Source organism: Pantherophis guttatus, chromosome 2, assembly GCF_059756535.1.
Source record: "Pantherophis guttatus breed Tessera chromosome 2, ASM5975653v1, whole genome shotgun sequence".
Classification (NCBI taxonomy): Eukaryota; Metazoa; Chordata; class Lepidosauria; order Squamata; family Colubridae; genus Pantherophis; species Pantherophis guttatus.
Genome location: NC_142064.1, coordinates 252,554,218 through 252,576,156, shown reverse-complemented (window position 1 = coordinate 252,576,156; position 21,939 = coordinate 252,554,218). Strand labels below are relative to the sequence as shown.

Below are 21,939 nucleotides of genomic sequence, written 5' to 3'. Positions count from 1 at the left end.
TATCGGTGTGTCTTCTTTTGATCAGTTATATTTTGAAGTTTTCCTTTAAAAAATGATATTCAGAGCCTGTTTTGTAACTAGAGTGTTGGTGATCATGTCTTCTTTCGAAGTATCTTAGAACAATCTTTTCTAATCCAGGATGCTCCAGAGGGTATTGGAGTCTCAGTGAAGGTGGCCTTTTCATGCTGGTTTGCAGTTCTGTGGTTCCCACATAGCTAGAAAGTGCTAGTGTGAGAGGCAACTTTAAACTCACGAATGAATGCAAATATATACGTGTCCCAGGATAATGTTGCAGGACCCAATCTGGGTCAGTCACTGGGACCAGAGTTTTCTTCTGAGCTTTTGGGCTCATGACCAACAAATCCCCAATTTTAAACTGTTAAAGGCATTTTGTTTCAGCCTTGCCCTCCCATTTGTTTTTTTGTTTGTATCAACCCCCCCCCCCCTTTCAAGTATTCAGTAGCTCCTGGTGGCCTTTGAGCAGTTGTTAAGTTTTGAGATTTATTTTTATATTTCTTCAAATCTCAGTATTCCCCTGAATGCCTGCTTTTGCTTGGCAATCTCATTTGGGTTCCAGTTCTGTTAGCTCCTTGGGAAGAGGCCGGTTGTATCAGTATTAGTTACATTAAATACATCAGTATGAAAGATCAAGTGGTACTAGATGAAAATATTGACTGTTGATAATTCTGGTTTGTTTATTAGAGAGTTACAACTCTTCAGGACCTCAGGCAGAATTCAATAATTGGATATGAGATAGAGACCGAACTTCTTGCATGCAAGACTGAGCTGTGGCCTTCCTATAAGATTGAAATGACACCTGTCTAATTCTGGCTGTGGGGCAGCATTAATAACTTCAAAAAAAAAGTAGTACGGGTATTGGGTATTGGTTGCTTGATCAAAGATCAATTCTTAAATTCATGGCTGAGTAAGATTTGAAATGGGAGATATATTTTTTTAAAAAATCCCTCTTTGCATCATTCCTCAATCTAGGGTTCTCTGCCAGAGTCCTGGGAGTTTGAGGGTTCTGTGCAGTATCTTTGCTGTTCCTAGCACTTCACTCTTCTGGACAGAGAGCATTGAGGTTGTTCCTGGGAACTGTTGGAGCTGAAAGTGTCCCAGTTTAGGAGTCATAACCCCAAGTGCTCCTACCACCACTGAGACAATTTTGGCCTTTACTGTCCACATGCCTTCTAATTCCTCTTGCAGGCGCTGACACTTTTCCAGATTCTCACACTCCTTCTTCCATGATGTTACTATCACAGCCTGCCCTCTTTCCGGCTGGTATATAGTCTCTGCAGTTGGACTTCGGGTGGAAACCTCTCCATACTTTCTGAGGAGCTTCTGTTCTGACCTAGGCTTCCTGATACAGTAAAAGCACACAATGAGTCCCAAAAACCCTCTTTATTTTAAGGGCTGTGAATTTTGTTCATTCACAGATGAGTCCCAAATAGTTGTAAAGAGTCCGACAGATGCTTGCCGCAGTCTTTCGGGATAAAGCTGATAAGCACCCACCCTTGGCACGTCAAAACAGAGCTACAGAAGTGAAACTGGCCAGCACGAACAACGTTGCTTCCTGCAAAGGCCCACGTGCCTTTGCTCCTCCTTTATGTCTTATGGGAGGGGCCAATCTTCTCCAAGCCCTACTCCCTAGTCGTCCCTTTTGTTTTAACTCTTCTTGCCTTTTGGAAGCTCTGCGCATGTGCGCAACAGACTCCCCCTGTTCCTCTGCCTTGTTGATATCTGACTCTGGAGGCTCCGGAGTCTGCACATAACTCCCAGATGGCCCTGGCCCCATCTCTGCCTCTGACGCAGAGCCCTCGTCCGAGCCTCCCCCAGACTCCAAGACTGGCCCATGTTCCTCCCCAGCCTGCTCACTGTCCGACTCTGCTGCTAGCTCTGCAGGCCGCCAGCGGACCACAACAGCTTCTAGGTCTTCACATTAGCTACAGTAAACTCTCAACACTGATTATCAAGGCTCAGGGAAGAAGTTTCATTGGATAATATGTTAAAAGACGCCAATGACAATTCCTGTTACCGTGTTTCCCTGAAAATAAGACCCTGGTTTTTTTTTTTTTTTTTTGGAACCCTGAAATAAGCGCTTGGCCTTATTGCCATGTGCTCAAAAGCCCGATTGGGCTTATTATCGGGACGTCTTACTTTGGGGGAAACAGGGTATTAATGAACTGATACATACACAGATGCTGTAGTCCTAGAAATGCTTGGCTACAAGAGCAGCAGCACACACCCAAAAGAGGACATGGAGCCTACCGATGTGAAGACCCAGAAGCTCCTCAGAAAGTATGGAGAGGTTTCCACCAGGCTCCGTGTTCCCTTTTGGGTGTGTGCTGCTGCTCTTGTAGCCAACAGGAATTGTCATAAGACCTCTATTGGCATCTTTTAACATATTATCTAATGGAACTTCTTCCCTGAGCAGGGTGGATTAAAAATCAATGATTTTTAAAAAAATAAAATAAAAAAAAATCAGATTTTTTTTATTTAAATTGGATTTTTTTTTATTTTTATCGAATTTATTTTAATAAAAAACTTTTGGGGTAAAAATCTATCGTAAGATAGTTTTCTATTTAAGATACATAAATAATTTAGTTTATTCAGCATGAAATGGAGCTTAGTTATGTAGCATGAGGCTGTAAACTCTGCAACACTGGGACTATCGGTGAGTCAACAGTGGGTCAAAGGAGCAGCAGAGATGACAGTTGCTCTTTAAAAATTATGGTTTAAATCGAGTTGATTTAAATCAAGCCTTTTTACTAGTGATTTAAATCATGATTTAAATCAACTCGATTTAAATCAAATCCACCCTGTCCCTGAGCCTTGATAATCAGTGTTGAGATTTACTGTAGCTAGTGTCAACTTCGAAACGGATTGGCCTGTCTGCAACCAGTTTCTCAGTTTCTCAGCTTGACATACTTTGGGAGGGAGGAGGGAGCTTTGGAATGCCAGACCAGACATCAACAACTTACTATCTTGTGTAACCAAGGTCATCCTATCAGGTGCTGGCCAGAGACTGGAAGAGGTTATCAAGGAGTTGTCAGAAAACCTAATTGGACAATATGACCAGGAGGGAGGGAGCTATCTAATCTTTAATTATACTGAAAGCGCGGGAATTAGCCGCAGCTGGTTTGGTTTTTTTTAACTCTGCCAAAATGATGTATTCAGTTCTTTGAGAAAGCTAAAAAGTCTCAGAATTGCTGAACTGGCAGCTAGTTTATCCATGATCTGATGCTTCATATCAGCTGCTGTGCTTGTATGTGCATTTTCCCAAAGCAATTGTAGGCTCTGACGCTCATTCTTTTAGCTACCTTTGCAGACTCTGACTCAGATATGGTACTTTTGGTTTTGTTTTGCTTTTAATTCAGGCAAAGATGCAGAAATGTTTGGGGCCATTGGAAAAGAAATTGCAAGAGATCGCCCACTGCAAATCCCGAGAAGAAAAGAAGGCTGGGGAACTCAAGGCAGGTGTTGAGTCCTCTGTTCACTGTCGAAGGACAGAGTATTTATTCCTAATTTAATTCTTCACCATAGCCAAAAAGAAAAACAGTTTTAAAATGTAATGTTAAACTTCAGCCTTTTGTACCTTTGTCCCCACTTTAGTTAATTTACACATTTTTCTTACAGCTGAGAGTGCTTATGACATGATCAAATCCTTAAATGATACCCAGGTCGCTGATAAGAAAGGTCGCTCCTGCTTTTAGAAATGTTTAAAAAATGTAATATTCCAAATAGTAACAATACAGGTAGTCCTTGATTTGCAACCATTCATTTAGCGATCATTCAAAGTTACAATGGCACTGAAAAAAAAAAGGAGTTATAACCAGTCCTCGTAAATACAACCGTCAAAGTGTCCTCACGGTCACATGAAGAGAATTCAGGAGCTTGACAACCGGCATATATTTACAACGGTTGTCATTTCCAGGGGTGACGTGATCGCCATTTGCAATCTTCCCAGTCAGATTCAGCCAAGCAAAGTCAATAGGGGAAGTTGGTTTCACTTTAACAACCAGGTGATTCATTTAACCATGGCAGTGATTTCCCTAACCATGGCACAAAGGTCATCAAATCAGCCTCGCTTAACAACTGCCTTGCTTAACAATGGAAATTCTGTCCCCAATTGTGGTCGTAAATTGAGGACTACCTGTAAAGAAAATTTCTCCGATAGGAGTCCGAATGTAAATTCTTCAGAGATATTTAGAGGCATTAAGAACATTCAGAAAAATAACACAATAGTACTAAAGCTTATTAAAAATACCGTATTTTTCAGAGTATAAGATGCACCTACCTTTTTTGGTGAGGAAAAGAAAAAGAAATCTCCCTCTGCCTCTGAGCAATTTTGCCTCGTTACAACAAACAGCCTGCTTTACTTTCAGTTTCAGTTTTCAGCATAGCTTGATTAGCACAAGGGAGAAAAAAATCTGCTCCAGCAATTTACCTCTTTGCAGCAAGCAGCAGAGCCTGAGCAAATCAGCTGAGAGCAAATCAGCTGAGAGTCGGGAGGCAGATCCAATCAAACCCTGATGTTCCAACAGGCGGGGCTAAACATATGAACATGTGAATGTTTTTAAAATGTTATCTAATTTTAGATTCTATTTAATTGGGTCAAACTATGTTATAATAATAATTTTAATTAGCAATTTTATGATGTTTGTGTATCTATATTTTTCTTGATTGTACACTGCCTTGAGTCCTATGGGAGAAAGGTGGTATAGAAATTATTATTATTATTAATAATAATAATAATAATAATAATAATAATAATAATAATAATAATAATAATTTGTGCTAATTAGGCTGTGCTGAAGCTGAAAGGACCTGTTTTTTCTTGCTGTTTGCATGCAAGGAGGTAACTGCTGCGAGGCAGAGGCCAAAGGGTGGGGGCGAGTGGGTGGGTGGGGCTACATTCGATGTATAAGACGCACGTAAATTTTCACCCCCTTTTAGGGGGTGGCGCAGTGGTTCGGGTGCAGTACTGTAGCTACTTCAGCTGACTGCTAGTTCAGTAGATCAGCGGATCAAATCTCACTGGCTCAAGGTTGACTCAGCCTTCCATCCTTCCGAGGTGGGTAAAATGAGGACCCAGATTGTTGGGGGGCAATATGCTATTTAGTATACTGTCGATTGTTGTAAGCCGCCCAGAGTCCTCGGAGAGTGGGCAGCATAGAAATATGAATAATAAAATAATAAATAAATAAATAATAAAAAGGTGCGTCTTATACTTCGAAAAATACGGTAACTGATCCATCGAAGAAGGTCAAGAAACAAGAGATAGAAATGTTTTTTTTCCCAATATTATCCAACTGTTTCTTCTTATGCATCTGCAGCGGAAGGTTGAGGACCGTCGTCAGCTCATCATTAATGAGTTTGAGGAGCTACACCTCTTCATAGCCGACGAGCAGGACATGCTAATGCAAAGCCTAGAAAATGAGGAGAAGGAAATTTTACAGAAGTTGAAGGAAAATGTGACGGAGCTGTCAGAACAACGGATTGCCCTCAACAGCCTTATCACTGAAATCGAGGAAAAGTGTTTGCAGTCAGGCATGGACATGCTCCAGGTATGAGCTCCCCCCAGGAATTTTAAGTGCTGCTGTCTGTGAATTAGAGAACAAAGTGTATTCTGGGAAGAAACTGGGCATTTCTGGTATAATTCAAATTGTTTTGGCATATAACAAGGAGTGGGTTTAGAATTGGAGGGAAAAATCTGGGAGATTTTAAGAAATTTCCACAGGAAAATGCTTTCTGAGAATATATATCAACTTTTCAAGAGCTCAAGACACTACACCTAATTGCCTGCCTACCCTAGCTGCTTCTAGGTAGTCTTGAGTTATGACTGGACATTTAATGACTGTTTGAAGTTGCAGTGGCCTTGGAAAAGTCGGTTTACAGCCCATTAAAGCCTTTCCAGCTGTGGTAAAATGTTGCACCAGGCTACAGTCACATGACCACATTTTTTGGTGCTTGGCAAGTGACTATCACAAACAGTTGCAGTATGCTGCAATCATGTGGCTGAGATTTGTGAAGTTTTTTATTTTGCTGATTTTTGACAAAAAAAAACCCCTCCCATTTGAGAGAATGGATTCACTTAACGATTGTGTGATTTGCTTAACAGCCACCATAAAAACCGTCAAAAAATTGGATCCAATCACATGGATTTCTCAACTTATGACCGCAACAATTTATAACTGAAATTCTAGTCTCAATTTTGGTTATAAGTTGAGGTCTACCTGCATTTTTACAGTGGGTTTATAAGGACAATTAAATTGAATGATGTAAAGAATAAATTCAGGATTTTTTGGGGGGTGGGGGGTTGAGTCAGGGCTCCCTTAGTCCTAGTCTAGCATTCTTGGAAGCGTTTAATAGGAATGTTGGACCCTTCCATCTCTGTCATTCTAAACTTGTGCCAAAGTGTTTATTCCCTTGGAAGGCTCAAGAATTACAATGTTATTTACTTCTTTAAAAGATGTGTATGGCTAGAAAAAGTGATTGAAATAAAAGAACCAATATTACATGATCACACAGAGTAATTTAATTAGTTTTGAGTGTCTGCTACTGCTGCAGCTTCAAAATTGCACTTTTCTTTCATTTAAAGTGATTTTCAAATGCCAGCTTTAGGTTGCTTGTCAAGGTTGTGTAAGCCTATCTTGTTTCCTGTGTCCATCCTCTTTTGACTGATATTTATTTGATGGTTGATGAGGCTAGAGCTCATTTCTGTGGCTTTGTGAGTGCAATTTGTGTAGTTCTTGTAGTTTCCTGTTCAAATGTGTTGGTTTCTAACTCTGCAAACATGCCGTGAGAGGACAGAATAAGTTGATGGGGATCCTCATGCAATGGGATTTTTTAAATTTAATGTGTGGGATCTCCTAAGATCAGATGAAATCTTAATATTATTTCCTGTCTTTTTGCAGGACGTGAGGAGCACATTTGAGAGGTAAGGAACAAATTCCTTTTCAATGAATTCGATAGTTCAGTTGCTGCTTCTTATAGAAGCAGCAACTATAGAGGCTGGCAAGATTGTTATTGTTTCCATCAGTGAAGCAATACAACTAATTTAAAAATGAAAGGTCAAAGTTGAGTATCTGGAGAAATGTGCATGTGTTCCTATATTGACACCATGTTTTTAATTCATTTATTTTTTAAAAAAATGAAGTTAAGGTGGGATACTTTACACCAGGATTCACAGTCTTTAGTGACATTTACTATGTCACTTGGGCTTTGAATTGCATTTTGGGACCATTTTAAAAAAATAATAATACCAAGAAAAATGTCCATTTGGCTTAATGTGAATGTTAGTTACAATAAATTATTAAAAATAGTTTGTACCATCTGGTTTGATGTTATCCGTAAGCATACAACATCGAGCTCTTATTATTAATAAAGTAAAAACAAACAAAAAAACTTAAAGGGCAAACTCGATGGACTGGTAGGTCTTTTTCTGCCATCAGTTTTCTATGTTTCTATGTCTTTAGCCACAATAGGATAACTCTGAAATTCAATTCAGTAAAGGCATAGATGTAAAATAGAGGTTTGCTCACGATGTGTAGCTGATCAGATCTTCCTCGATTCAACTTGATTATAAATAGTCCTCGACTTATGACCACAATGGAGCTCAAAGTTTGTGTTGCTCAGCGAGACAGTTGTTAATTAACTTTCCCCCCCAGTTTACGACCCTTCTTGGGACAATTGTTAAGTTATATTAGTAACACAATTGTTAAGTGACTTAGGCTTACTCATTGAACTTTGAGGTCACAAAAGGGGATCCCATGACCTCAGGACGGGGCCACTGTCATAAACACATGCCAGTTGCCAAGCGTCGAAATTTTGATCATGGGGGTGGTGCAGGGGTTGTAAGTGTGAAAAACAGTCATAAATCACTTTTTTTCAGTGCTGTCGTAACTTTGAAATATCACTAAGCAAACTGTTGTAAGTCGAGGACTACCTTCCCCGGCCCCAGAAATTGTTTCAGTAGCGTGGCATGTTTATCAGCTTTGACTAGGTGGCCAGGAAGAGCCTTATTTAGGCAGAGATAGGCTGGGGTTAAAAAAGAAAAAAAGTGGGGTGCATTCTGAGAGTTGAGATTGACTGGATTTTACCCAGTTGCTCTGTTCTTTTCCACGCAGATGTGAAGAGGCGCAAGCCCACAAATCAAGTCAGGTCTCCATTGAGCTAGAAAAAAATTTCTACAGTTTCCCAAGACAATACTTTGTCCTGCGCAAAATTATTAAGAGACTCACAGGTGAGTTATGATGCTGCCTGCAGTATTTTTTTCCATGTGGATGGAAAGAGCTTTAAGGGGGAAAAAAATCTACCCTTTTTGATCTGGAATCTGGCAGGTCTTGGAAAATGGCTATAGGTAATCCTCAATTTGCCTGGAATTTTGGTTCTAAGTCGAGGCCATTAAGCAGGTCACTTACATGGCCTGACTTTATGGCTGCATCCTGGCTTTCCCAGTCATGGTCATTAAGTGGAATGCATTAAGTAGGGTGCAGAGTGCCTCAGTGGATGGGGGAGACCCTGGGAGGCCTGTAATTTTTGAACAGCCACTGAATGAATTGTTGTTAAGCGAGGACTATGTGAGTACTTGCCCAATCACTAAATAATCATCATGGGCATTTAAACTATTACACAGTGCTTATTTACTAGGAGGCTGCCTGCTGCCTCTGGCTGCTCCTGTGGAAGTACACCTCCAGATGTGTCTTTTTTATGTTTCTGGAGAATGTGGCACATTTCCAGGCAAAACCATCCGTTATCTAAGAAAGGTGGTGCAGTCCAGAAGTGCTGTATCCCTTGGGTTATACTTTGGGGCAAAAAGCATTAATCAGAAAAGTTATCAACCGGATCTTCCAATACCTCTAATGATCTGTCATACAATGCTGTGAAATAACAATAGCTAATGTAGATCAGTCTTTCACAATCCGTTATTTTACAGATGTATTCCTGAGAATTCGGGAATTTGGTATCCCAATACATTGGGAAGGTACCAAATTTGGAAGGCAAATTGAACTAGTCATGTGGTCCCAGTTTAAACTATTTGTAAATAAAGAGTATTTCCTGAAAAAACTCAAGAGTCCAGCTGCTACATTGGCTTATATCAGGGATGTCGAACTCAAGGCCCAGGGGCCGGATCCGGCCCATGGGGTGCTTAGATCTGGCCTGCGAGGCTGCCCTGGAAACAGCGAAGGACCGGCCCGCAGTGCCTCTGCCAGTGAAAACTGTCAGAGTTTGCAGCAGCAATCATCCAGAAAGCACACACAAGTAACTGATTCAGCAGGATTCAATAACTTCTCTTTATATATAATATAACACATGAAGTAAATAAACAGTACCAAAAGCAGGTTTTCCAATGTGGTAGCAGGTACAAGCAAACACAAGCAGAGTTTCAGTTTCAGTTTCCAAACAGCCCGCATTGGCTGACCCAGTTGCCATGTCTCTTCATTGGCTGACCTTGTTGCCATGTCTCTTCCAGTCATGAACTCTCATACACACTGACAAAAACGAAGCTTGAGAGGGCTGTCCGTGACCCTCCCGAGCTCCGTTTTCACTGGCAAAGGATTGCAGGAGGCCGTTGCAGCTGAAAGCGGAGCTCGGGAGCCCCTTTTCGCTGGCAGAGCGCTTGGGCTACCACAGATGCCCCCCGACACGAGTGACGTTGAGCTGGCCACACCTACCCTGGCCTCCCAAGGTCAAACACAACCCTGATGCGGCCCTCAATGAAATCGAGTTTTGACACCCTTGGCTTATATCATAACATATTTCTTATACCTTTACCTGCTTGTTTGTCTGCCAAATTTTAAACGTTGATTTCATTAGCCAACAAAAATTTTGCTCCCTGAAAACTTTTTGGTGTTATCTTGTAGTTTTTTGGTTGTTAATCGCAAAAATAACCTGTAATTTAACGTATCAGGTACCGTTCTATAATCTTCTGTTTTTACACAAAGGCAATGTACAACCATCAGCACCTGTTGGCCATGCTGCAGATATGAATGAAACAAATGAATACATCTCGAATATCTGTAGAATTATAAAAGAAGTGAATCAGCTGCATGGAATTTCACAATGAACTGTTGTTACATATGCAATTGGGACAGCCGTGCAAGAGATTCCGCATTACATTAAAAACAAATGGCCACGCTGAAGGAATTTGGTTCCAGGACTGAAAAACATGGCAGATGAACCTCTTGTTGACCCAGCAGTTATTATTGCCTCCACTCCACATAAAACTCGGACTGATGAAAAATGCTATGACAATGATGAACAAGGAAGGTGATGGTTTTCCTTATTTGAGACAGATGTTCCCAACAATACCTGATGTCAAGATTAAGAAAGGTATTTTTGTTGGTCCACGGATCAGATATGTCGTCAGTAACAAATTGTTTGAAGATGTGTGTTAGTGGGGCCAGAGAAAATCACCTGGAAAGCATTCAAGGATGTCGATAAGAATGGCCTTGGCAACGACACGGCAACAAACCATATTCAGCTGGTTGACAAACTTCTTACAGCATACAAGATCATGAAGTGCAACATGTCATTGAAGATTCATTTTCTGCATTCACACCTGGATTTCTTTCCCCAAAATCTAGGTGCATTCATTGATGAACATGGTGAGAGGTTTCACCAGGACATTGCCACAATGAAAAAAAATAGTATCAGGGCAACTGGAATCCATCAATGTTGGCTGACTATTGTTGGACATTGCAACAAGATGCATCAGACGCCGAGTATAAACAAGTCCTTAGAACTAGATCCTTTTCATACGAATGGAACTGAAAAGAACCTATCTTGAAAGGGTGATTTGAAAGCAGCCCCTTCTGTTCTTGGAAATACAATGATCCTATAAATGTTACTTTTTTTTTGAACTATCTAAGTTCCCCAGAGGGTATCTGGGTTTTCTCATTGAGATAGGAGTTTATGGCTGTAGGAGTGTTCCAGCACACGATGCATCATTTTAGACATAGATCATGAGTAAGAAGTTGATAGATACTTAACAATCTCAAAAGGAGTTGTGGCTCTTCCAAACACATTCTATAAAATCACAAATGTTCGCATTTATTACTTTGTTAGCATTTGCCACTTCTTGGGAATAGGGATATGTAATCTCATTTTACCCTCCATCATTTAGGATTTTCTGCACACATTTAATACACACACACATAATTATTATTCATCAAATATACTTATTGGAAAATAACAACTGGAGGATAGTAACGGTGGGATGGTTAAGGTACCATGGGTATTGTAGAAGCTTCTACTACCACCAGGCTTTCCAAATAAGCACAGTCTCCATCTTTAAAGGACAATGTAGCGGTACAGTGGCACATCTCCTAGAGAATTCGTCAGAAGATTGGAAAATGCTTGCAGATCCTCTTAGCTGATCTCTTACATTGAACTGCAGAATTTGGAGACCCAAGTCCTTTTTCCTTCCTTTGGAGAACTGAAGTTTCTATTGAATCTCAAGATTTATCTCACATTTTTTAAGCCCTGAATGACAGACAACCCGATTTGTCTCTACAGGATCTGAATTTCCAAGTAATATGGGACAACACAACCAAATTGCAGCATATCAAAAGTCAAGGATGATGGCTCTCAGTTCTTTTTCCAACATACTATCATTGTTGAGGCACCACAGTCATGTTCACCGCAGTCATGTTCACAGAAGCTTGTATTCCCATCCTAGTCAGTCAGTCATTCTTCTGGAAGGTACATGTGCTACTATTCAAAGACATAATAGAGACTTTCTCCATGACATCTGGCAGAATTTTTATTCCAGCTATGTTGCTGCCCTTGAGGACAGACAATTGGGGCCCATCCTGGACATGAGGGATATGAACTCTTTCCTCCCATCAACATTCAGGATAATATTTTATCCTTCCACCATTACAAGAAGGGTGGTGCTTTGCATCCATCAACCTGACGTGATAGGTGTATGTTTTCACATTAATATCGTTTTCAGCAATCAAAAATCCTGATGCCTCTCTTTCAGCTAAACTATGGCTTATGTTTTTCAATATCTATAACAGCAATAGCGGCATCTCTACATGCATGAAATGGTGGTTATCGAATACTCAGACTGGCTGTCAATCGTTTCTACCTGAAAATAATTATATAGGGCATATGTATGGCCCCAATCTTGCTTGAAAGTTAACTTCAGAAGAAACCATACTTCTCTTTCTCTCAGGTTCCAAAGTTCCTTGGAGCTAAGATTGTTGAGATTGACTTCAGACAAAGTTTATACAATCTCTACACTGGTCCCATGCAGGTTTTGCTCGTGTGGCCTTACACCTCCTGAATCAAAAGAGAGCAAACTACAAGACTTCATTTGTGACTTGGTGCTTGGTACTTCCTACTGGTTGCAGAGATATTAAACATCTGTCAGGTGGCACTTTACACCCCAGAAGAGTAGGTGCCTCACTAGAATATGTGGACAATTTAGTAGAAGATGCACAATTTGATCAAACCCCCATCTCTCCAGCTCTGATTCTGGATGCCTGCTTCATAAAATGGTGGACATATTGTCTATTCCTAGGAATAAAAGGGTCATAGTTAAAGAGTAGCTTAAGACAAGCTTAAGACCTCTAGTGCTACTTAAGACCTAATTGTTTTTGAAAGTATCACTGAACATTCCATGTTGGGCAACACAGTTACAGTCTGTAACATACATGAGCAGGAAGGAACCAAGTTCTCCCCTTAATTATTACTCTCACTGCACCTTTGGAACTGATGCATGAAAAAAGTGATTAAGGTTTCTGGATGCCCATCAGATGTTCTAAGCTGTTCCTTGCTTACACAATATGGATGGAAAGTGACAAAGTGATGTAGGTACACTTCTCTGGCATTGTTCCTCCAGCAGATGTTCTATTTGCCACTGTAGCCAAACTCATTAGTGCTGCAGCTGGTTAAGAGATTCCAAAATCCTTCTCATCCTTGTGACCGGATTATTTCAAGTCATAGAGACAGAACTGATTGGATCTTAATTGCCATAGCCTGAACGGCCCCGATTTACATGGTTCGGTGTTTACTATGTCAGCATATACATCTGTCTACCAAAAACTTGTTGGAACTTTATAAGGACTGAATGAAATACCTGGATTTGCTGTCACTCAAATTCATGGCATGGCAGAGTCAGACCTGAATTCTACTTGATTTCAGTTGGGAAGTCTTTTATACAACACAAGACGCTCTGCCTGTAAAGGATATACTTTGGATGGCAGACATCCATGAAATTTGCAGCATGTTACCATTGTATACTTAATCGTTTTTGTTATGTTCAGCATTGTCTCTCTTTTTCCTCATTAAAAGTTGATGTCACCTTAACATCCATGTTTAGGTAGACAGTGCTTCCATTTTCTCAGATAATACTATTCGTGAAGTGATTGTTTAGTGATTGTTTCTCTCTCTTTTGCTTCTAGCCTGGAGTTTCAATATTTACATTTAAACCTTTTGAACTGAAAACTTGTTTCTTATCATTCCTCAGAGAGAATTGCCTTCCTCATGGCAATTGCTTTAATTTGTACGATGAGGGAGATATTTCCTCTCACAATTGTTCCTCCATTCAAGTTCCATCCTTCAGCCAGATATTTCTTATCTCCCTAAAGTTTTTTCCCTCCTTTGCAGATTATTTCACTAACACATTCAACAATTTAGAACACTCGATTTAGAGTGTCCTAAATCTGGAGAGGATTTTATCTTCATTGTATTGTATCACATAGCAGGAAAGGGAGGGAGGGAGGGAAGGAGGAAGAAAGGAAGGACCCACTGCTATGGAAATGCATTCTTGAAATTCTGAAGCTTTGTTCTGAGATAGCAAAGCTTCACAAAACTGACTTCACAAAGAGTGTGAAGTCAGTTCATCAAGATTGGGGCCACATCAGGGTTGTGTTTGACCTCGGGGGGTGGGGGATGGGATGGGCATGGCCAGGGTGGGTGTGGCCAGCTTGACGTCATTCCTGTGGGGGCACCTGTGATGGCTTGAGCGCTCTGCCAGCAAAAATGGACTCCCAAGCTCCGTTTTCTTTTTAATATTTATTCATTTCTTATTAAAATATTGGACACAGTGCGATCATCCTGGCATCATCTCCGCCATACGCACTAAAATATAAAACAAATAACATATATACTCTTCAAACATTACTAATTATATATAATTATTCTACTCAATGTACTCATATATTACATCACATTTCAGGTTTACAAATCCTGGTTATTTCCTGTTCCAACGCCCACCTCTTAGTTCCATCCATTGGTAAAATCTATTCCATACATCATGATATTCTGTTTCTCCTTTATTTTTTAATTCTAACGTCAATTTATCCATTTCTGCGCAAACTAATACTTTTATTATCTCCCTTTCTAAAGGTATACTTTCATTTTTCCATTGTTGGGCGTATACCATTCTCGCTGCCATTATGATGTGTAATATTAAATATGTTGACCCTTTACTATGTACTTCTGTTATGATTCCTAATAAAAATAATTCTATTTTTAAATTAAAGTTTTAATTTAAGAATATTAAGAGCCTTGATAGTACAGTGGTCTACGCACCCTGTTATTAACACAGCTGCCTGCAATTTACTGCTGGTTCGAATCTCTCCAAGGCTCAAGGTTGACTCAGCCTTCCATCCTTTCTAACGTAGGTGAAATGAGGACCCAGTTTGTGGGGGCAATAAGCTGACTTTGTATAAATATACAAAAGTATGAAGGCTATTGCTTAACGCATTGTAAGCCGCCCTGAGTCTCCGGAGAAGGGCGGCATATAAATAAAAAAAATAAAAATAAAAAAATAAAAAATAGAATTTAAATTCTAATCTTTGTCCAACCATTTCTTCTAACCACATCTGAATCCGTCGCCAAAATTATTTCGCTTTTTTGCATGTCCACCACATGTGGTAGTATGTGCCTCGAACTCCATTTTCGGCTGCCATGGCCTCCTGCAACCCTCTGCCAGTGAAAACGGAACTTGGGAGGAAAACGAGCCCGTTTTCGCTGGCAGAAGCACCATGAACCGGTCCTTTGCTGTTTCCAGGGTGGCCCCATGGGCCAGATTTAAGTACCCCCGGGCCTTGAGTTTGATACCCCTGATCAAGATAGTGTCATGTTCTACTGTTTTTCTCAAATATGCCACTTCTAGTCTTAATGCCAAGCAGCTTTCATCTCAGTTCTCAATGTTTATGAGATACTGTGGATTCTCTATTAGCCCCAGGAAAGACTCTTTTCCTCTCTTCAGCCTTTCTGAGCACTTACTTCCACACGAAGTACAAGGTTTATAAATCACTATGTTTGTGAATCACAGATGAAGAGCTGGTTTCTTACCCATAATTAATTATTGGAGTGGTTTATCTGCTAGTGCTACAGTGCATTCTGTTCTGGTGCCAAACATATTGATTGGTATTATTAGGTTATGTTGAAATTGATGAGACAGGTGACATCTGTATCTAAAGATGCCTACTGGTATAAGGATACGTTTTTGCCTAAAATCCTAGGTATGCAATAGTCCAAACATAATGCTTGCATGGCTGCTATAGTTATATTTCTGAATTCATAGAGGGCCACTTAGAGAACTGAAGGTACAGGTAAATAACCAGTTTTTACCTTGCTGGATCAGGCCACAGTTCATTTTCTCCTAGGTAATGTGGCACCCTTGGGAACGAAGGCATCCAGACTAGCAGCAGGGTCTCGGGGGGGGGGGGGGAGTATAATTTAAGAAAAATATTTTCAAGCAATTTATTTGAAAATATAGAACCATCCTAGATTGTTATTGTTTAATTTTTGAATGAAAAGGTCTAAAAAAAGTAATGCTTGGTTTTAAAAACAATTGGCAGAGTTCAGAGTTGACTGGTGTCCGTTGATACTTAAGTTAACACCACTGTTTGGTTTCTGTTAATAGTTGGGCATTTTATTTTTGTAATCTCACAAATAGCACAAGTCACGTATTGCCCTTTCTTGGGCTCATGTATTCTACTTGGAAACAGCAGGTAGAAAACAAAATATCTGCTGAGCAGTGAACGAAATATCTGCTAGCTTGGTAACTGGGATTCGCTTGGCAGAATATACACTGCTCAAAAAAATAAAGGGAACACAAGCAGAAGACATCCGAGATCTGAATGAATGAAATAGCCTTATTAAATACTTTGTTCGTTACATACAGTAGTTTTGTGTTCCCTTTAGTTGTTTGAGCAGTGTATAAACTACTGTATGTAAAGAACAAAGTATTTAATAAGGCTATTTCATTCATTCAGATCTCAGATGTCTTCTGCTTGTGTTCCCTTTATTTTTTTTGAGCAGTGTATTTAATTGGTACCATAGAAGATGCACTGCCTTCTAGGGCATTTTTAATAAAAAAAAATCAAAAAGTGAGGAATCTTTTGAATGTTGGGACCGGAGTATACAAAGATGTGTGCTTGCTTGCACCCCCACCCCCACCCAAGGTTGCAGTTTTCTTCCAACTTTCCTAAAGTAAGACACATGTCAGGGTTCCGACCAACGCCCTAATAAAATCAGGAGCCTCAAGCCATTTTGCAAGAAAAATCCAGTTGTTTATTAGGAGCGCCATGTCAGCCCGACCTAAGTGAAGCAAACTCTGACTTCACCCAGTTCGCGCCTTGCCTCTGACCCTGTTGCCCTCCCCCCCCCACGGTGTGCCACCCGTCACATTCCCCAACGAAGCAATTTCGTGGGTCATGCAGGTCTCTGTGGAGATGGCCTTGACTTCAGCCAGCTAAGATATGTTTTGTTTTGACTGAGGTGTGAATTCCTTGGTGCAGCTGTGAGGTGCAATTTCCCATCCCCCTGCCTATGGCAACTCGGGAGCAGGTCAGGAAAGCTTTGGGAGTTGACAAAACACAGTTGAAAGGGAGTTTTTTTTTGTTTGGGGCATGTCTCACCAAAGGAAGAGCCTCTGTGTCCTCGCTCTGATGTGCTTGTTGCACCAGGCAAATGTTTTAAATATATTTTCTGAGTCTTTTATGCTTCTGAAGGTTGCAAGGTATTTTTCCTGCTTCCAAGGGTTGAAGGCGGCATGGCAGTCGCAAAGTACAGCTCTCCATTTCATAGAGTTGTTATTCTATAAAGCGAAATAAATGGCTTCCAGGTGACTTCTGGGTGAGGACTGTAGCAGGAGTCTCCAACCTTGGCAGCTTTATGACTTGTGGACTTCAACTCCCAGAATTCCTCAGCCAGCCATGCTAGCTGGGGAATTCTGGGAGTTGAAGTCCACAAGTCATAAAGTTGCCAAGGTTGGAGACCCCCTGGATTATGGAGAACTAAGACTCCATGGAACTCCAAGCCTACTTAGAGATTGAAGTGCATATGTGTCGGTTGTGAATACTGCTTTTTTAAAAATATATATATATTTGCAGCCTCATTTCATTGTGTAAAAGAACCTGCTGAATGTTGCTATTGAGGAAGCCTGGGGAGTTGATAGCAAAAACCAGATCGTAAAAGACTTTTAATGGCTATAATCCAAATCATCTGTGGGGAACAAAACGAGCCAAATGAAGAGAGGACATCCTGTAATAGTCTAATCATGAGAGAAATGGCAGAGGCGAATGAATATATGTCCTGTTTTTTTCCCCCTTGCAGGAGATTTGACCCTCGACCCGGAAACAGCTCACCCCAACTTAGTGCTCTCCGAGGACCGCAAGAGCGTCAAGTTTGTGGATCAGCGCTTGCGAGATCTGCCCGATAGCCCGAAACGCTTTACAATCTATCCTTGTGTGCTGGCCACAGTAGGTTTTACTTCAGGCCGTCACTACTGGGAGGTAGAGGTGGGAGAAAAGACTCACTGGGCCCTGGGAGTTTGTAAGAACTCAGTAAGCCGTAAAGGGGAGACAACCTCTCTCCCGGAGACTGGCTATTGGCGGGTACGGCTACTCAATGGAGACAAATACGCAGCTACCACAAACCCCTTCACTCCGCTGCACATCACTGTCAAGCCTAAGCGAGTAGGCGTCTTCCTGAACTACGAGGCAGGCAAGCTCTCCTTCTACAATGTGACGGACCGTTCCCATATGTATACTTTTACCGACGTTTTCACCGAGAAACTTTGGCCTTTCTTCTACCCAGGTATCCGGGCTGGGCGCAAGAATGCAGCCCCCCTAATCCTCCGTCCGCCCACGGACTGGGAATAAGGAAATGACCAAACCCCCATCTTCCTTTGCTACGCTTAGCCCTTGAATTATGTAGAGAGAGAGAGAGAGAGTTTTTCCAACTCGGCTTCTCCGTGGGAAAGAAAGCAGGCATCAGTGGCCTGCCTACTAAGCCACGCCCAACCAGAAGCAGCAAAGCATCACAGAAGGGAAGGGTTTTCACACCTAATGTTTAATGTCAGGCTTTTAAGGCTATTAAAGACTAGGAAAGGTTTGGAGAAGGCAAACCTTTGTTAAGGGGCAACAAAGACCATGTCCTTTTCTGTAATCTACAACTTCAGTTTCTGAAATTTTGGATTGCAGTTAAATCTGGGGGGAAGAAAACCTGTTAAGCTTAGTCTAGTGTTTGGCAACGAGCCATATAGGATTGCATTGGCAGTGGGCAAAGCTGGTCAAATGTGGGAAAGGTAAGCTGTTCTGTGCACTGTAGAGGGAGGGAATCTCCCCTTGAAGGGGTTACAAACGTACTTAACATTTGCTTGTATAAATGGTGGACATTATTTCTCGACAGCCTGTTTTTACTGGCAGGTGGAGTGGATGCAGGATAGGAGGAAGCTATATAGTGCATAGCGAGAATGCTATAAACCAAGGAAAATTAAGGAAATCGTTCTCTCCAAGCTGATTCTTCAAAGCCACCAATGAATTGCTGAAGCTTTGTTGATCACTTGTGGCTGCAATCAAGTGTCAGAAGCAGCCTCTGACAGAAAAAGTATTGAATCAGTCATGATATTGATTTAGCTACTGAAGGAATGGCTTTCTGGTGGTATGTTTGACGGCGTGTCTTACGAGTCGAATGCATTGTGATTGTATCAGAAGGGCTAGTGCACAACCTCTCCCAGCTCATAGATTTTGGCCTGCAATATTTCAGCTACGTAACCTCAGTTGCAAGTAGACTCCCTCAGAGCTAAATTGAGTGTTGGGCACCTGGATGGTGAGACAAATAGCTTATGGCATTTGCCTAGTCAGGGAAATTCCAGATTCAAAAAGAAAAACAGGGATCAGAAATCAAATACAGTCACTTTTCAATGGCATTTGAATGTCTTCCAGTACTTCGCCACAGATATAATCCCCTGTCCTGTGCTTTCTTCAGTATAATCCCTAGCGCCCATTGACAGGTACTGCTGAGCCAAAATAGACACAGGAGGACATTTTCAGTGTAAAACTTCCCACCGATCTTCTCCTCCCCCACTAATCAAACACATCTCTCTTCAGATGGACATTGGACAAAAGCCAAAAACTTTGCACATTCAGAGTCCAGGTAAATTGGGTTGACTGTGCAGTGACGTGCTATCACCCTGCTGGCTACAGGATCCGTATTGATCACTCTCAAAATATTCTTTGCTAATTTATTGCCCTCTATGTTTGTTAGGGGACAGCTTATATAATTCCCAGATATCATGACCAATGCTTGTACATCATGGAAACTTTAATCCCAGTATACCCAGCAGCAACAGTGGAAGGCTATCTACCTTTGAAAGAAAAGCCTGTCTTGCTTTGTATTAGTGTTTGGGCAAAAAATACAGACGAGAAAAGATAACAGCAAATATGTGGTTAAACAGCATGCAAAATAATAAAGTGGGAGATATTATGTGTGTACCTAATTCTCTTCCCTGCTCCTTTGACCAACCCCCCCTCCTAATACAGTCTTTTGATAAAGGAACCTCAGCTGCCTTCATTTTAGCCATATATATATATATATATGTAGGTCTTTGGTTATTCGGGTTTTCTCCCGCGTAAAATTGGAGGTGTCTTGGCAACGTTTCGACGAAGTCTCATTCGTCATCTTCAGGCTGGTGTTTTCGGCTTCGTGCTTGCTCCTAGAAGCACGAAGCTGAAAACACCAGCCTGAAGATGACGAATGAGACTTCGTCGAAACGTTGCCAAGACACCTCCAATTTTACGCAGGAGAAAACCCGAATAACCAAAGACCTACATACAAAAACCCGTGAAAACCTCAGAAAACAATTATACACACACACACACACCACACACACTTTGTATGTAAAAAAAACAAAAAACATCTATAGGATAGAACAGGGGTCTCCAACCTTGGCAACTTTAAGATTTGTGGACTTCAATTCCCAGAATTCCCCAGCTAGCATGGGGCATTGAGTTGAAGTCCACAAGTCTTAAAAGTTGCCAAGGTTGGAGACCCCTGGGATAGAAGGTGCTGAGTTGAGCAAGACCAGGTCCACCCTTCTTGCTTCTGGGAGAGTTGGTAATGGCCTTTCTGAGCTTCTGCAGCATATGTGAGTTAAGTCTGAACATTAAAAAAAAAAAAAAAAGACTTTTCCAAGCAATTGTTACATGAAAAGAAAATTCTGCTTGGTAGTCAAGGATTAGGTAAAAAGGTAAAGGTTTCCCTTTTCAGTCGTGTCCTCCTCTCGGGCATGGTGCTCATCTCCGTTTCTTGGCCAAGGAAGCCAGCATTATCGGAAGACATTTTCTGTGGTCATGTAGCCTGCATGGCTATACACCAAAGGCGCACGTAACCCTGTTACCTTCCCCCTGAACTGGTACCTATTTATCTACTTGCTTTTACATGCTGTCGAACTGCTAGGTGGGCAGGAGCTGAGGCAAGGAACGGGAGCTCATTCCTTGTGGCGCTCAGGTCTCGAACTCAGGCTGTGAGCTTTCCAGCTGACAAGCTCAGTGTCTTTAACCCCTGAGCCATCACGGATTAAAATAAGAGCGCCCCCAGGTGGAGCTTTCCTGAATAGCTGAAGGAGTTAGCAGTTCAGAAGCGACGACCATATTTTGAATGTGGAGACCTTGCTGCTTTCTGAGCTTGGTTGGCTGTTTGCAGACGTTTCATTGTCCAATTAGGTAATATCATCAAGTGCTGTACTGAATGTGAAAATTCTTGAATGTCAGAAAATATTGCTACCAGAACCTTTCAGTTCGTCCAGTCTCAAATTAGTACTTAGCCGATCAGACTCAAAACTTATCAAAGTGATAACATCCTATATAAATGTTGTTGGGCATCTGGGAATTGAGAATTAGACCTGTTGAATTTAATTTGCTTTGCCTTCTTAAAGGTATGGTATGTACGTATGCACATGCATGAATGCAACAGTCTATAAGGTGGAGCTTTGAATATGACTGTACTGACAGTTCTCCAGCAACCCACAGCTTAACGCAAGATATCAGATTGTGGCTTTAACATTATTAATAAAAAAAAAATAATTGTTTTAATTGACAGTGGGCTATCCATGATTTCTCATTATGGGAATGTATCAGGGTAACTTAAGATTTGAGACGAGCCAAAAGTATCACGAAGTTCAACACAGACCATTTCAGACTTAATGCTTGAAACTAACAAAAGAAGAAGAAGCAAGTACTGAATACCAAGAATACCTGAATACTAAGATCAATTTTAAGTTATATGGGTTGTCTTTGTCTTAATTGAAATGGGCCAAATTATTTAATTCCTTTTAAACTGTTTTAAATTTTATATGTGTTCGTTTTTATTTTTGGCTGTGCACCGCCCTGGGTCCTTCGGGAGAAGGGCAGATAATAAATAAATAAATAAATATATTTATATATATATAAATATACACACACACACACACACACACACATACATACACATACTGCAGCCCATAAGACCGGACATGACACTAGAAGGCAAAATCACAAAACTGTGTCTCTTTGGCCATGTCATGCGTAGGAATTCCCTGGAGAAAACAATTGTGTTAGGAAGAGTTAGCCGTAAAAGGAAACCAGGCTGCCAAAGAACACGATGGCTGGACAACATCAAAGCTGACACCAGCCAGAGCATAAAACAACT

At 41.0% G+C, this 21,939-nt stretch overlaps 1 protein-coding gene across 1 annotated transcript in view; it reads left to right on the top strand.

Annotated features, from left to right (window-relative positions):
- TRIM39 (tripartite motif containing 39) overlaps positions 1-21,350 on the top strand; it is a 32,869-nt gene extending 11,519 nt beyond the window's left edge. Inside the window, exons 4-8 of the mRNA XM_034421667.3 lie at positions 3,378-3,473; positions 5,337-5,567; positions 6,918-6,940; positions 8,130-8,245; positions 17,584-21,350. Of these exons, the coding sequence (XP_034277558.1) occupies positions 3,378-3,473; positions 5,337-5,567; positions 6,918-6,940; positions 8,130-8,245; positions 17,584-18,131 (1,014 nt within the window). The 3' untranslated portion in view covers positions 18,132-21,350. The remainder of the gene's footprint in view (positions 1-3,377; positions 3,474-5,336; positions 5,568-6,917; positions 6,941-8,129; positions 8,246-17,583) is intronic.
- The last annotated feature ends 589 nt before the right edge of the window (positions 21,351-21,939 follow it).